General features: G+C 46.4%; 1 protein-coding gene across 1 annotated transcript in view; it reads right to left on the bottom strand.

Moving 5' to 3' along the window:
• Positions 1–879: 879 nt before the first annotated feature.
• The window catches only part of LOC144128050 (uncharacterized), a 41,566-nt gene continuing 25,039 nt past the window's right edge, over positions 880–17,406 (bottom strand). The window contains exons 7-8 of the mRNA XM_077661096.1: positions 15,139–15,246; positions 880–1,515 (exon numbers count right to left, since the gene is read on the bottom strand). Coding sequence (XP_077517222.1) covers positions 1,442–1,515; positions 15,139–15,246 — 182 coding nt within the window. The 3' untranslated portion in view covers positions 880–1,441. The remainder of the gene's footprint in view (positions 1,516–15,138; positions 15,247–17,406) is intronic.

The following is a 17,406-nucleotide window of genomic DNA, read 5'->3' as shown; positions in this document are numbered from 1 at the left end:
TTCGGATGCACTTCCTAGCGGCAGCTCAGACGCTGGTGAAAACTATGCAAGGCGCAGACTCTTCTCTGCTCTTGCCTTCTGCGCAGGCAGTAGCAGCCGCCTTACAACTCTCTCTAGTGATACGCTTCTGGATGCTCCAAAACAACGGACTGATTTTCCCATCCGCACCGGAACGGAGATCTTGCCAACTAGATGAGTAGACACCAATCAGTCTAGAATCAACCATCGAGCCACACATTTAAAAATCGCTCCTACACAGCTCTCTCGCATGCCAACACTCGCTATGGTGGTCACAGCACTCGGCTGCCAGGTGGAAGGCCACTGGACTATTTCAGCCACGGCGGCCAAACGAAATTCCCGTATTGTGCGCGACGCCAGGGTCCCTAGACAAAATTGCCATTCTACGCTATGGCTCACTCCCCTCTCCTAAATAATTTCCCCCATTTGGCACAGGTGTCCACAAAACTCTCACCTTTTCCTTTCCACTTTGTTTATTTTTCATGCCAACTGCAGTTTTCCTGCAGTTTTCAAGTCTTGTCACCGAAGGAGTAAAAATTAAGCATCACGATTCCACGCAGACAACATATTTCACCCGACCATCCATCCCTACCCCACAGATGTCCAAGAGATGTCCTCTTGGGGCACAGTATCACCTTTTCCTTTCCTCTGACTAGTCAAATGCACATAATGTTAAAAGAATGAGAAAGTAAACAGTTAAGGCATTAAAACGTGCCTGTAAAAAAAAAGTGCGTACATGGAAACTTCGCAAGTTGAAATTTCCTGCTCTGGAGCACTATCCAAAATTTTTCAGAGGCGTCCAACGCCAACACCAAAAAATATTGCAAGGACTAAGCCAACAGAAATGACAGAACACATGAGCATTTTAAAACTAGAAGATCCACCTCGGCTCTTCTCTTTATTTGCCTCGGCACAATCTATCTTGCCTTGCAAGTGTATGCCACATATGCCACATGCAGCACAGTCTCCAGTGTCCATCTCAGCGCCGAAACAGGGAAAGAAAACAGGCAGGGAGAGGGGAAGAACCAACATTTTTATGCAGAAACTGTTGGGGGAGACGGGAGTGAGTGGGGGCTGCTTTTGGTCCGGGCACGCACGCCTGAGAGATGACCTTGTATTACTTGGATGGAGTGCCTCCCCCACCCATCCAGAACAACAACAGACGCCCAGCACTGCCCCGGGCAGGCTACAGGCAAAAGAAGAAAGACAGGGTGGAGGGGGAAGGGAGTGAACAAAATGTGCAGACACAGCCTGAGAGTAACCGCCTTTAACAAGAGGGTGAGAAAAGAAACACGAGGGCATGAGAGAGAGGCAGCGGCAGAAGGAAGTTGGAACAGAGTCAGACTCCCAGAAAAGGAGTCGACCATTTCCACAGCTGGCAGTGCCCTCCTGGGGCAGCTGGGCGAAATGATGTCACCAGCTGTTACTGGGCGTAGGCAGCGGCTGGAACTCCAGAGTTACGTGGGGGACCACGGTTTCCTGCAGGGCGCCCGCGTCCTGCGAAAAGGGTAATGAAAGAACCCAGTGAAGATTGGAAAGCAACAAGTTTAGAAAAGCACTCCGCACTGCCTAGCCAGAAGCTTGTACGGCACAATGCTAATAATACAGTGTGGTATGCCAAGAGTACCAACACATCTGGCAGCAGCCACCAAAACCGCAGTTTACCCACCTTGAACAACAAGAGTGGCTGCTTGCACTGTATTTCAAGGAGAGCAGAGGGTCTTGAAATTTTTTTCAATTAATTAAGTCACAATTGCAATATCTTCACATCTTCTCACACTTGTGAGGGGGTTCCGTCACTACAGTGTTGTACAGTGAAGGATGCCGCGAGGCCCTAATCAATTTGACACATGATGGTGACTGGCTGTCCATGACTGAAGGGTAGACAGGTTTTCCACAAGCTGTTCCACTCCTGGCAAAGTGCAGATTATAAAGCGTTGATGGAAATGCAAAGAACAGTCCCTGTTGCACAGTGCCCACGTCAAACACAGACACCCAATGTGCAGCGCTTTTAACCATATTTAATGTAATGAAAGCAGTTCTTTTGCATTTATTTGGTGGCATTAGATAATTTAAACTTCATAACATTTTTTTTGCTCCCTTGATGTCAGAATTAATGAGCTTTCACTGTACTAATTTTATTCCAGTTTCTGAAGTGGCAACTTCAAAACCCTGCAACTCAACTTCCATGACAGGCAATGGAAATTTTACCCTTACTGCCTTTTGTCCAGAGAAACCAATTTCTTAAAAGCTATAGAAAGATAACATTAAATGAAGTTAAACGACATATTTCGAGTAGACACAAAAGTGAACGTTTCCTGAAGATCTAATAATTGCAATTTCATTGGTAAAATTTTTTTGCCAAGACCCTCTTGTCCTGATGCTAATTTGACACGAAAAACATTTACACTGAAGTTTGCCTGTATCAATAGATTGCCGCATTACCGCAAAATGAAGCTTTAATAAGGTAGGTAGGTAGGTCAACTTTAATGATTAAAATCAGGGGAATGTTTCTTGCGGCTTGTGGGTGGGGTGCTCATTCCAGGGCTCCAGTGGCCTAGACAGGAAAAGCCAAGGAATTAAATACACTGCTGTCACTACCACTGGCCATTTTTGAAAGCAATCTGCCATGCGTCAAGACAGTTTACCACGTTTTTCCAAGGCTAGACTAAATCACCATTACCTCCTAAACGGTAATCACGATGGAATCATTTTTGATCTTGAAATGACACACGAATGGCAGGAAAATTTATGGATTAACCTGTTCCTGCGTTCTTTGCAGCTGAACATACAACACAGCCGGAAAGAGCCCCCAAACTGATACAGACTATCATGAATATATCAAATTTGAAGGGATGTTGCAAAGTAGCTCGGTATATAAAACATGGCATCAGATAAGCTTATTTGGAACACAGAAGAGTAAGAATACATTGTGCTCAAAGTAGTGGCACACTTCCTGCAGAGACATGACACCCGCCAGCCAAGTGGAAATGCGCCACTCATTGGTTTTTTCTTGCTTCTGTTTATGGATTTTTACGGCACAAGGGCATCCATGGCCAAAGAGCACCACGGCACAAGGTACCGTATTTACTCGAATGTAATGAGTTTTTTACCGAAAGTAGAAAGGAAATGTCACCCCCCGCGTTACAATCGAATACTAGGTTTAAAAACGCTATGAAGAGCACCAAACACACACTATTAAAATCATTGCATGTGTCAAACGTGTGCGCTGATCGTACTGGTCATTCGAAATCACGCACTCCAACTCGCCAGTCAACCAGTACGCGAACCACAGGTCACAACTACTAGGACAAAGCGGCAACCTAATCGCAGACGCAAAAAAAAAAAAAAGATGCCAGTGAAAACAAGCCAACAAGAGTCGACGTCAGCAAGAGTCACTGGCGCGATGAGAGGGCGCCACCTCTTGACGAATGCTCGCAGCCTGTAGCGAGGTTGTGTGGCCTCTGTGAGCGCAAAATGAAACAGCCATCTCGGAGGCACCGAGCGCTCACAATCGCCGCCAAGACGCCAACAAAGGAGCGAGCGATCCCACCGCCATCTGTCTGTTAGTCCTTGTAACTGATGCAAAAACGTGGCCACATGACTAACAGGCAGCAGGGCATGGAGCAGCGCGCTTTGTCCGCTCTTTCTCGTGTTTGGTGCCAGTGCGTGTAGCTGTGCGTTCCGTGCTTCCAGTCTTAGGCCTATCCCATCAAACGGTCGAGTTGTCTTCAAGCGGAATTGCGCTCAGTATACAGCTGGCTTCAACACAACGCTATTCTGCTTGCTGAGAAAGTGAAGAATTCAGCGGCTGCAAGACGTCTGGACGTCAACGAATCGACGATCAGGGGATGGAGGAAACATCACGAGGAATTGTTTAACTGCAACAGCCTGCGAAAAGGCTTTCGGGGGCCCAAGAAAGGCCGCTTTTCGGAGTTGGAGCGTCGCCTTGTAGAGCTCATTAGCAAGCAACGTTCGCGACTACTTGGAGTGAGCATTGAACTGCTTCAGTGCAAAGCACAGGAGCTTGCGCGGGACATGGGTTTGACCCAAAACCAGTTTAAGGCATCACGAGGCTGGGTGCAGAAGTTTATGTGAAGGGCCGGGTTCTCCCTTCGACACACGAGTTCTATTTGCCAGAAGCTGCCCGGGGACTTCGAATCAAAACTTCGAGAGTTCCAACGCTGCGTCATCGATCTTCGTCGCTCTACCAACATGCCACTTGGACATATCGGCAATGCCGACCAGATTCCCGTGTATCTGGACATGCCTATGTCCAGAACAGTGCACCAGTCTGGTGAGCATGAAGTTCGCCTTAGAAGCACAGGCAACGGAAAAAATCGGATTACCATTATGCTGGCATGTTTGGCTGACGGCCGCAAGCTCCCTCCATTCATCATTTTTCGCCGGAAGACGATCCCGAAGGAAACTTTCCCGAAAGACGTTATCGTGCGCTGTCACGAAAAAGGTTGGATGGACTCTAATCTTGTCATAGATTGGATTCAAAGCGTGTGGGACCAAGGCCAGGCGTATTGCTGCATCCGGAAGCAATATTGGTTCTGGACTCTTTCCGAGGTCACCTGACACCCGGCGTCAAACAAAAGCTACAGCGTGACCGAACGCGTCTCGTTACACCGGGTGGCATGACCTCCATTCTCCACCCTCTGGACGTTTGCATGAACAAGCCCTTCAACGATCGCTTGCGACAATTATACTGGGAGTGGATTGAAAGCGGATCAACAACAACACCTGCAGGTAGGCTGAAATGCCCAAGCACCTCTATCGTTGCCCACTGGGTTTCAGCAGCCTGGTATGGGCTGCCTCATGATTTGGGCTACCGCGCATTTAAGAAATGCTCAATTTCAAATGCTCTGGACGGAAGCGAGGACGACCTGCTGTGGGAGGCAGCTAGTGACAAAGAAGAGTCAAGCTGTGATGATGACAGTGATGGCGACAACTGCCGTGAGGATGAGGGTGTATAGGAATGCGTGTTTGGCTTGTATTTCAATAGTTGTCTTTGACCCTCAGAACTGTGCGATGTCAGTTCCTCGCGTCACATTCGGGTTCTTTCGGTTTTTCTGTCGCACGCCCGAAGTCTACCCTCGCGTTACAATCGTAGTCTTTTTTTTCCCCTTTTCACACCCGAAAATTCAACACTCGCGTTACAATCGTGGTCCCGTTACATTCGAATAAATACGGTATTTTCCGACTTATAAAGGTGGGGTCGAAGACCCATTTCCCAAGCATTTCACCCTACATAAGCCTAGCACCAGACCAGGGGAAAACTTGTACCCACTGTACCACTGGTGAGTACCCGGCGGCACTGAGGATCAAAGCCCGCACGAAAGGCAGATGCTCAACTACTTCACTGGGTGTTTCTCCTCCACATCAAGGCCTCAGTGGATGGTGATTTAGTTGGTAATAGCCACTGCCTATCAGAAGAGGCATAAACCTGTCACCAGTACACTACAAACAGAATAAGATCCTATTAAAAAGGATACAAGACCCAAAGCCAACTCCAACCTTAGCCCATGCTCCCTCCATCAGTCCATTTTGCAGCATTAGCACAGCCAGGAGGCGTTCAAGGCCCTGCAGCAGATTCAGCTACACATGCAACAGGTAATCGCAGAAACGCCATTAGAGGAAGCGCCACTCGCAGGGGCACAGTGCGCTGTTTGTGTCAAATCTTCCACTGAACTGCAGTTTTATAAAAGTGAACACTCAGTAGTGCTATTCTTTTGCATGGGACTTTCAAGGGCATGTTCAATATACACAATAATCTGTTACAGTAAAACCTCGTTACTACGAACATCAGATTAACGAAATTTTCAGATTTACGAATCTTTTTAAAATCCCCGCCAAAATGCCTATATTTTAAATGTAAAAAACTTTCACCACTACGAATTTCAAATTAGCGAATATTTCAGAATAACGTATGTAATTTAATCTTGCAATCATCGCAAGACGCTTCGTTATTGCGAAGTTCCATCAATGTTTCGTACCAAATCCTGAAGCTGACGCCTATCATCATCATCCGAAGCAGCAGCTATGCGCTGGGGAACCCGTTGCAACAGATACAGCCCCAGCGGCGTCGGCATCAACGCTAGTGTCGCGTTGAATGAATGTAGGCTAGGCGGCGCAAGCTGCCGCCCGATACAAAGGGTAAGGTCATTATCCATCCAGCGTGTGGTCGCATACTGCGCCGTAGTCTTAAGGGGGGATGTGGGGATCGGAACAAACTTTTTCATTTTTTAACTTAGAGTGATGAAATTTGGCAGACAGGTTTGAAATAGCATCAAACAGACAGCTACAAAGTTTCACAATAATATCTTCAGTAGTTTTTATTTTATCATTATTTATATATTGCTCACATGTTGCTTGCTTGTGGAAAGCCTAGCGTGACAGGAAAAAGGGTTATGGGTCTGTAAATGTTTTTAATAGTTACTAAGAAGTATAGTCTAAGTCAAGATTCTCTTGATTTCTTTTTAAATTTCTCTGCTCTTCTTCTAGACAACATAGTATGCACCTTCCCTTTATGTTTAGAATGTATCATGCTCCAATTATTGTGTAATAAAAAATGGTGAGCCTAAATGGTAAATCTGAGACTGTCTTGACATAAGGCACACTTCAGCAATTGCAACAAAACAAACAGGATTAAAATCCGTGCTCCCATTGCCGTGCTATGCTTTCCATGAGTGAGGTGATAAGCCCAAAACAAACTTTTGAGAAAACAAGCCTCAAAGTTCCATACTGGCACACACTGTCTAGAATGCTCCTGCATTGTAAAATTTGGTGTCCTTGGCAGCAGGTGACTTCTTAGCCCTCTTAGCAACTTGAACAAGCATAAACTCCTCTTCTGGAGGTGCGGGAATGGCATTTTCCTGTGAGCCAGTCAGCCCGAGCTTGCGCTCCATTGCTGAAACCGCGCGAAGCGATTTGCGAACTCTCGACGCTTGCAGTTCTGCAGTTTCCGCGAACACAAATCGTGTTTTCAGGTGAGCTTAAATAGTGTGACGTTCACTGGGTGAACAGTCAACACTGCGATGAGCGGCAAGGACGGCCGCCGGTGCATCCGCGGCAGCGAGCGTGCGCCCGCGTTGCAGCTCCGTCGAAGCGCCGAAACTCGTCAATGGCATGGGACTGCCTTCACTGGCGGTTGTTGGCTGCGGAACACAAGAGAAGGAAAGGCCAGAAAGGTTTCCCAGCAACGGACGAAAGCAGACGCTCCTTGCCTCAGCCGCCATTATGCCGCGGCGTCGGCCAATGAGGAGACGCCTTACAACGCGCCGCGGCGCAGAGCCAATCGGGGCGCGGCAGCCATTGGCTGCTCTGTGATCCCACCCTCCGGTTTTTATTTTTTTGTGCGCTTGCTGGCTGGCAGGGGAGGAAGGGAAGGGCTGGGACAAAGAGTCAAAGAGTCGGGCTTTCCAATGATACCAAAATGGCGGCGCTCCGTGGCGGGAAATTCGAGCAGTCGCGCCTTGAACTTCGCGGCTTTTTCGCGATTTCGGGCGGATGTGTGGACACCGGCACCGACAAATATATTTATTTTTAGTGCTTAGAGTTTGTTTTTCAGTGAAATATTTCAGTACAAGATAGAAATGATGCTGTAGTTTCTGGAAAGTGTACTTTTCAAAAATCGCGATCTGATCCCCGCTTCCCCCCTTAAGGGCACAGGGTAAGGTAAAATTAGAAAAAAAATCGTTTTTTTTCTTTTGGAATTTTAGAAGTTCAATTCTTTCTACACATGTTCCATGATCGCACTTTCCTCAGAAAGCCATATTTACGGCTGAAAAACGCTTTTTCCGAAACCAAGTAGTGAGCGGCCACGCCCCCTTTCAGGATTAACGTCAATTTTTTCAACCAAAAAGTCCACCACCTGATTTCAAAACTTGTCTAAAATCAGCTACATATAATTGTCTGGCAACTATTGTACAGCTCCTCTTTTTTAGCCAAGACAATCCTGAGACGCTTTGCACGTTTTTTCCACGTTTCTGCAACCTTCATGCAGCTGCGTCCGAGTGCTATCCCTTTCGATCAGTATTGTAAATTGTGCCGGTGTTGGTTGCTGCTGATAAGTTGAGATGCCCAGGGCAAAGAAGACCTTCGTCAGGCGTGAATTTCACGGCAACCGCTACGCTCATCGTGAAAAAGCAAAAGGATGTCCACGACCGAATGAGATCCCGAACGCCGAACGCGCCAGCTCCTCGACATCGAAGCTTTCAAGATTTTCTCTGTGCTTCCAGGAAGAGGATGTGCTACAGAGCAGCAGCCAATATGCCTTAATGGACATGGACGGCATTTGTGCCGCAATTACACAGATTTGTGTGTGCAGAGAGTGCGGTGGAAGTGTTGAGCTCATCGAAATTGTGACAAAACGGGTAGGTGTTGCAAGCGTTTACAGTTTGAACTGTGAAGTGTGTAGTGCCGCACAACGATTTGAGACGTCGAAGAAAACTACTTCTGGCCTCTATGAAGCCAACCTCAGGTTAGTGTATGCCTTGAGGTCCATTGGTAAGGGAATGACTGCAGGAAATATACTCTGTGCTATGCTAAACCTTCCTAAGCCGCCGACAAAGTTTGCGAAATACAATCAAGAGCTTCTAGGTCACATCGAAGCTGCTGCTCAGGAGTCGATGAAAAGGGCAGCTGACGAAGCTGTGCAGCTGAATGAGGGGGATAAAGACATCGCAGTTGCTCTTGATGGAAGCTGGCAGAAGCGAGGCCATACTTCCAATAACGGCATAGTCTCTGCGACCAGTGTAGACTCTGGAAAAGTGCTGGATGTGGAGGTTTTGTCTAAACGTTGTCCAAAGTGCAGCATCAAGGGTACAAACAGTGACCCCCTTCATAGAGAGGTGTGCCAAAGCAACTACCAAGGCACCAGCAGTGGAATGGAAGTCGCAGGAGCACTGAAAATTTTCGGCAGGAGTGAGGAGCTTCACGGCGTTCGATACGTCAAATACCTTGGGGATGGTGACAGCAAGGCTTTTATGGCTGTGAAGGCACAAATGCCATATGGTGATTCCGTTGAAATATCCAAGGTTGAGTGCATAGGGCACGTGCAAAAAAGGATGGGCACAAGGTTACGAAGGCTAAAAAAAGGAAACAAAGCAGGAAAACTCTCTGATGGAAAGAGCCTCTCGGGCCGAGGCCGTCAGACTGATGCAGTAATAGACAAGCTCCAGACGTACTATGGTTTGGCCATCAGAAGAAATGTAGGAAACCTGGATGAAATGAGAAAGGCCGTTTGGGCAACCTTCTTCCACTTATCGGCCACAGACGATGACCCATGCCATGGACTTTGCCCAAAGGGACCTGATACGTGGTGTGCCTTCAACAGAAGTCAGTCAGAGGGCAAGCCATTTTTCCACAAGGAGAGTTTGCCTGCATCTGTCTTGGAGGCTATCAAACCCATTTATAGGGAGCTATCGAAGGCTGAGCTCCTAGAGAAGTGCCTGCATGGGCGAACTCAAAATGCAAATGAGTCGTTCAACCATGTTGTTTGGGAACGCGCGCCAAAGAATGTGTTTGTTAGGCTTTGGACCCTACGGATGGCAACACTGGATGCTGTTCTTTCATTTAATGATGGTAGCATCGCACGGGCCAACGTTTTGAAGGCGTGTGGATTGAACCCAGGGAGCAACACCATCAAGTGGCTGAAGGAAGCTGACCATAAGCGCATGTACTTTGCGGACCGAGCAACACGACAGCTTACAAAAGAGGCCCGACAGTCAAAACGACAACCCGAAAAGCGAAAAAATGACGGCGACAGTGGCTACGAAGCAGGGGGCTATGAAACCAATTACTATGGAGGCGTTTCTGCGAATAAAAAATGGTTTTTCATATCTTTTTTCTCTTTACGCTCTATTATCTCAAAACAGTGTTTTTTCTTACAAAGGTACCATTATTTCCAATGCCTTTCAAGACAGACGGCTGATTTTTTTTTTTTGCAATCATCTACATAAGTGTTGCCAACTACTGAACTAGAATTAAGCAATTTCACTGAGCAGTTATTCTGTTATGAATTTTGAAATGCGCAAAGAAAGGCCAGATTTGTGTACTACCGGAAAAAATTTTATTAAAAATCGAATTTTCAACACATTTCAAATATTCTAGTTCAGTAAAGAGAGCACAAAATTTGGCAAACAATGATATACGTATTATTAGGCTACTGTTATTAGTTAGTGAGAAACATGTACCTCAACATGGCCTAAAATGCACGGGAAGTATAGGGCTTACCCTGTGCCCTTAAGCCTATTCAGCGCAGTGTCACCACGTCGACAGCGAACGGTAGGATCTGCAAAGTTATCGGCGCTGTGATTGTGTTGTGCATTAGCTTTGCTGGGCAACTACCGTGGACAGCGACTTTCGAATTATGTGGACAGCGACAGCGTGGCGGCTACATCCGCGGAGCTCACCACCGAAGACATCGTGAATCAAGTGCATGAGCAAGAATGTAGTAGCGACGAAGACGATGCCGACACTGGATCAGCGCACGAAGAGGAAGAGATTGTTTCCGGCTGGGATGTCCTAGTCTTTCTAGAAAAGACCCGATCATTCCTCGGGCGCTGAAAAGATGTCCCCGATGACGTGCACAGGAAGGTCGAGGATGTGGAGGCGTTCGTCCTGCAGCGCTTGTCGTCTACTAGCCAGAAGAAGATAACAAACTTCTTCCAAGCAATAAATTGTAGTTAAACTGTGCCCAGTGTTATCGTTTATTATTTACTTACCAATACATAAATCTGCTGCAAAGGTACGTAATTTTAGTTCTTGTGATGCATTACTGACATGAAAATTAAGGTTTTTCAGTACTACGATATTTCAAAATACCAAATTAAATTCGGCGGTCCCGTGAAGTTCGTTGTAACGAGATTCTACTGTATATCTGGGTTTGCTATATCCACTACTGACTGTTTACCAAGATCAAAAGTTTGATAGAGTTGCTCTTAGTGCCGCCTACCTTCGACATACACTTATATTCTAGCTTGCAATTGCTAAGAGGAATTTCTACTTTTAACAGCAGTACCCACGGCTACTGGACACATTAACAGTTCACTACCGCTATATGCAGCAGCAGTTTTTTTCCCTCCCTAGCGCCAAAGGCCCCAAGTCGCAGAAAAACCAGTATCGGCATTCACCAGCGGCATGGCCGAAAAAGGCCTAACCGACAGGGTCGTGACGTCGTCACAACCACATAGCCTCGCACCGGCAATTCAAACACCCCAGTGCGATCACTCTTGATTCCCACATATATGTGCTGCTCTGCCCATGTGCGGAACCGGCACGGTGAAAGATAAATTGGTGCTAGCGTGCTCAGATCAGTCGCAAACATCTTAAGGTCATTTATGTAGCCAAAGTGAAAAAATTGTGGTGAAAAGATAACAAGGGTTAAGTAGGCGGGATTCGAACCCATGACCGTTGGATTATGAGACAGGCCACAAATGCTTGTCAGTTTAAGCGGGATAGAGGTGGACCTGGCAAATGCGTGTGGTCTGACTTGGTGTAGCGTCTCAAAAGACATGTACTAATGATGCCTGAGTGGCGAATTATGAATGTGCTAATTAATGATTAGGTAATTCAACCAGTTTAATTCGGTTTCTGAGCAAGTTCATTGTACTTGAACAGTTTGATGCGTGTGTATCCGTAATGTACCGACGCGCAAGGTGTGACTAAGGCATCACTAACTGGCGATAGAGAGGGATACACAGTATTCTGCATTTTTATCGTGAATACTCAATAATTTCCCCGCCTCAACCGCTGGCTCATTTGCGGTGAAACTGCACACAGAGCTTGCGCATTATGCTAACTTTTGTATCGTAGCAAGTTTGACGATACTTAGCTGAGCCGTGCATAATGCAAAAAAACAAAACATAATCGTCTGCGTCGAGATCGGCGAACCGAAACACGCAAATGACGTTTTTTCGCTGAAGGGCGGCAGTGGCGCCATCTGTTTTCTGCAGCGGAAAGCATCACAAGGCGCCGAGGCGAGCGTTGCAAGAAGCACAGGCTCTTTGATTACACAGTTCCGGCCGTTTCGTATGGTTCAACTGAGGTGCTTCCAACATTTTCGGCTAACTCATCGGAAAAAAATATCACAGCAACTGATTTAACGAGCCTTTACCTTACAAAGAATATTGTTTGATTTCTTTTTCTGCGGAATGACTTTATCCAATTCAGCTCATATCGTCCGCTTTCGTGACTCTCTGAAAGCATCGAAGGGCGACAGCAGAAAACAGATGGCGCCACTACCGCCCTTCAGCGAAAAAACTGCGTTTGCTGGCTTCTGTTCGCCAATCTCGACGTAGACGATTACGTTTTTGCATCATGCACGGCTCAACTAAGTAAGTACCGTTGTAAAACTTGCTACGGTACAAAAGTCACCATAATACGCAAGCTCTGTGTGCAGTTTCACCGCAAATAAGCTAGCGGTTGAGGCGGGAAAATTTTTGAAAGTCTTCACGATAAAAATGCACAATACTGTATAAACAACCTGCGAGGCTACCGAGTGTGCCGTCACGCGGTGATGTGATAGTGCTTTGACATTAAGTTTTGTCTGCACCTCTCTGCCGCGTGGCTGCAGGTAGCGGCGGCGGTTCAATAATGCTACAGTAATATTAGTTAATTCGAACTCGAAGGGATCCGGAAAATTGTTATAATTAAGCAAAGTTTGAATATTCGAATGCGCGCTAGAATGAGCGGTCATTGTGCCCTGCCCCGTGGGCAAAATCCTAAGCAGTCACATCTAGACTAGTTATCGCGAGCTAGGCGCTACTACACGTTTGTGGCAGGCAATTCTGAGAATTAAATTCATACGGTACTAATAGCAAATGAAATAAACTGATCGGCCAGTATGCACCAGAAACATGTACTGGAACACATTTGCGCGAGCTTTAGTGCTGGAATATAGGACACTATTTATGCTCCAAAACATGTTTATTTACGGGGAAGGAGTGATGTGCATTCGCTTGCGTTTCTTCTGCAGAGACTCCATCAGCATCATCTGCAGCTTGCCCAAGAGCTCCAGCGCAACGTCCGAGTTCTCACAATGGCACAAAAGTAGCGTGCTGCAACATCGAGCGCCGAAGCTACTTTACGTGCATTTGGCAGTGGCATAGTCTCATCGCCGCAGTCAGACTCATCACTGTCGGCTGTGCTCACTGCACGTGAGCCCTGTGTCGTCTGCTGATAACATGCAGCCTCAATTATATCGGCGTCACTCAAGGGCTCAGTCTTCACACTGTCGTCCACGTAGCTCGCAGCACCAACAAAAAACATCACGGCGGCACCCAAACCGCCATTGCCGCCATACTGCGTTGTGTACACCACGTGACCACAACTCAGCAACCACGGCACAACGAAAACCTGGAACGGCTTGCGCCGAAGCATCGGCGGCGCGGCCGAGTGCTCCGGCAGTGAAAACCTGCGTTGGCATGCACCGGGGCGCGGGCTCCACCAGCATCGTGCACTCGTTTTTTTTTTGTCTATTGCTTTACATCTCTAGTAAATTTGCACCGCGTTGTACTCGCTATGGGTCAACTTTTACGTACGAGGAGCGGCGTCAACCAGGGGCTCCTAGTTAGAATTAACCATAGCGGATGCAGACTTGTTCGAATTATCGGGAGTTTTCCCCCACTGAAATACACAGGGCTGTGTCGGGACCCGGGCATCAGTTCGAATTAACAACCTTTTACTGTATTGCATCGCGGTGTCGGAGGCGGGATAATCTGATTTTTTGGAATGATAGATAGTGGGCCAGGGGCATGTAAGCTGGCAAGTTGCTTGCAGCATGGCCTAGCGAAATGGAACACTGCTTCAGCCCCTGCCCCCAGTCTGAGCTATTTTTTTCCTCAGTTCAAACTGCATGTGAAATGAATTATCCAGTCACCCTGTGCCATTCAGAATTCACACGGATTTTTGAACCCAACTATGGAGAGTAATATCCTTCCTGCCATTCTCTTGATGCCTGAAAGACAGCTCTAACATTCTGTATGAAATATCGCTGACAACCATAGGGGCACTAAGAAAACTCTTGGAAAAAACCCTTGGATGCTTGGGCAATCATGTGACAATATGCTTGATAGCTGTTGCAGACACACCGTCAATCAACAGTGAAAGAGCAGGAACTATGCTTTTTTTATAGAAGGCTCCTTTCCACAGTCAAGAAGCGCAACACAAAACTATGATAGATGAAAATAAAGGACACTTTTTTCTCCTAAACCACAGTGCAAACAAGGAACTAAAAAACATGGGCCACAACTCCAACAAACCACGTGCAAGCTATTACATGTGTAGTTTTTCCACACACATCCTGGCTTGGAAGTCAAATGTTTTGCAAGGATTTCACATGCAACTGTCATTTGTGAGACATTACAGTGGAACCTCATTGAATCGACTCGTTAATTCAGACACTAGGTGTATATAGCAGAACCTTGGTGATACAAATCTCACGGGGTCACGGAAAAATTGGTTTCATCCGAAATTTTGTACCATCCAAACGAACAAAATTCGTATGCAGAAGCACAGAAAATGCGTTCACACAGATCTATTTACGGATGACGGGATTTATTCACTGCTGTGTAGCCACAGCTCGCTACTCGCGATGTGTACCGTGTGATTAGTGATCGCGACTCTGGAGACGTGGGGGCCGTGCACCGGCACTCACTACGCGCGGTGCAGACCGTGCGATTAGCGACTTAGGCGATGTGTGGGCAGTGCTTAGTGCTTAGTGCTCGAGGGTGCGGTCGTGGTTCGCGCGTTGTGCGTTCGTATCATCGGTAGAGGCGAGGGAGAGATTTCGGACCATCCGAAATTCCACACATTGTACACAATGCACTCTGACCGGATAATTTTGCTAATTCGTATATTAATTACGAAATTCGTATCAACCGGGTTCATATCACACAGATTCTACTGTATTGGTTCCATCAACATCAGGCCTGTAAGAAATGCTCCACTTAATTCGAAGACATTTAACAACCCCTCGAGATGGAGTCATTGCCAAAATGAAATTTCACAGACAGGACCACTTGTATTACGATAAACTTCGCAAGAACACCATTCATCTGCAGAGAAAGCACAGTGCAACTGGGCCACTTGGTGCAGGAGCAGTGTCCTTACCCTGGTGCTGTCCTCCCCTGGGACCAGACCCTGCCTGCCTTGGAGGTCCCCGGTGCCCCTCTGGTCGATCGTGACCGCTGCCATTGGATTGCCACTGAGGGCCCGACCCTGTTGACGAGAAAAAGAGCATGCTTACAACTCTAGCTGCTCCTTGAATACAATATGTCAATCGTCACAAAAAACACTCACTTTACTCAAAGAATAAGCAAAATTTTTAGAGGACCATGGCCTTCTGGAACAGTGGTGAAAACGTAATCTCTTAAATCATAATCAATCGTTCGACGAAAATTCATCTGGTCAGGCACTGGATTAAAGAAAACGGAATGCTGTCACTGACCAAGTCATGAAATTCAAGACGTTCCGGAACCTCGTACGGGTTCCTCAGTGACTAAGGCAGGGCAACTGCCGACAGGCCACTGTAAGGCTAATCTCGCTCGTACATTACCATAACCACCAACAAACACGCACACTTTACCCAAAGAATGAACAAAATTTGAGCATGTCTTCACTATGCACAGGAATACATCAGATTAAGTTTACTCTAACAAATCAAACAAGTGCCCCCCTTTGCAAGTGCGTCATGGCAAGAGGCAACTTGGCCATCTCTTGGTGCTACCCAATGAAGCCGAGATGCAACTATACTTCCACATTCTTGCACATTTTTGTAGCAAAAGCTGCATTGGCCCCGAACTCGCAGTCTCACCGTGCTCGCATTCCCACCATGGCCGCACAGCACCAAGTGATCAACCATGTGACAACAACTAGCCAGACAACCAGGCTAACCTGAACTTGCAATCAAGATTAACCAAGGCTAACCAAGCTATGCCTTAGCTTTCGCTACATATCTCCTGGCATAGTCGAGCTAAGCCACTGCCAATTTTTCTACTCTTGGAATTAAACTTCTCTGACCGCTTCTGAAGTGGCAACTTCAAAACCCCATAACTAAGTTATATGATAGGCAGGATGATTTTTTCCTTATTATATTCCTTGAAGCCAAGACAAAACCAAAACCATAGATTCCGGCAAGTTCAACGCATCAAAATACCTCGAAAGCTATTGACAAAAAACTTTCATAGCACAAGTGCACAAGGACTTGTAGAACATGAAATAAAACACACATTTGGAATTTGCACAGAAAAATTTCCAATTCAGACTTCATAAATAAAAATTTATGAGACCCTATTTCAGTCTTAAAAATAATTTGAAGAGTTGACTGTGCAAGTTTCAATTTTTTTTGCCCCCTCAGAACAATTACGAGTAAGGCAGTAAGGTCTTTCAAGTTTAAAACAAGTTCCAGAGAAATAAATAATACAGTGCATTTTTGTAAATTTGTGTTCTCCATATACGAGTACACTTGGACTTGCCCACAGATTTGTTTACACAAATTTATGTGTGCCTTCAAAAAATGTTGCGTCGTAACAAAAGCAAATTTTACTTCATTGAAAAGAGGTTCAGCCGCAGAAACTCTGAACTTTAAGCAAACTTTCCATAAAAATTCACGTTGCAAAATGGAAAATCCTGAGAAAATGAGGAAACGCTGTGCCAAGTAGAGTATCAACTGCAATTCACGCATGGAACAAAACCATCTACTTCACTACAATAGTGTAGGCACAGTGCAATCCGCTAAAAACTGAGCTGTTGCCTGGATAACTTTAAGGAGTGCAGTAAAATTACAATACAATGAATGGGTGCAGGATAATTCCTCGCTTTGCACGCCATTTTACTATGACTACATGCTTGTGCGGATATACGAACGTTTCAAATATAGAAGCAAATAGCAATATTCAGAAACCTCGAATATTTCGAAGTTCGAGAATTAAGGAAAATAAGCTGTTTGATGAATCCGCCCACAGACTTAGGTACGCTTTGACACTTCCACGCGATCGCACCGCACCGCTCACAAAGTCAGCAAGCGTTGTTTCCATGGTGCAGCGGCTGTGAAGCTTTTCATCTGATCAGTTTCCACTTCAAAGAGCACCGCCATTTTCTTGTGTTCACGATCTCAGTGCAGGGGTACGCCTCCACCACGCTTCTATGCTACCCAAAGGTGGGCAACCTCGAGATTTCGACCTCACGAGGTCAACCTCACTGAGTGATGTAAGGTCTGAGACAGCTATAAATTTTTTGAGTGAGGTCAGAAAATCAGACCTCAACCTCACGCAGGAGTTTGAGGTCGAGGCTTTCAGCACTTTACCCAGATGAGCGCCCCTTCCAAGGCGCAGTTTAAGCGCCCCGCAGTTGTGCACACTGCCGTGCCGCTTGGTGTTC

Source organism: Amblyomma americanum, chromosome 4 (genome assembly GCF_052857255.1).
Source record: "Amblyomma americanum isolate KBUSLIRL-KWMA chromosome 4, ASM5285725v1, whole genome shotgun sequence".
NCBI lineage: Eukaryota > Metazoa > Arthropoda > Arachnida > Ixodida > Ixodidae > Amblyomma > Amblyomma americanum.
This window is presented reverse-complemented; position numbering and strand designations above follow the sequence as displayed.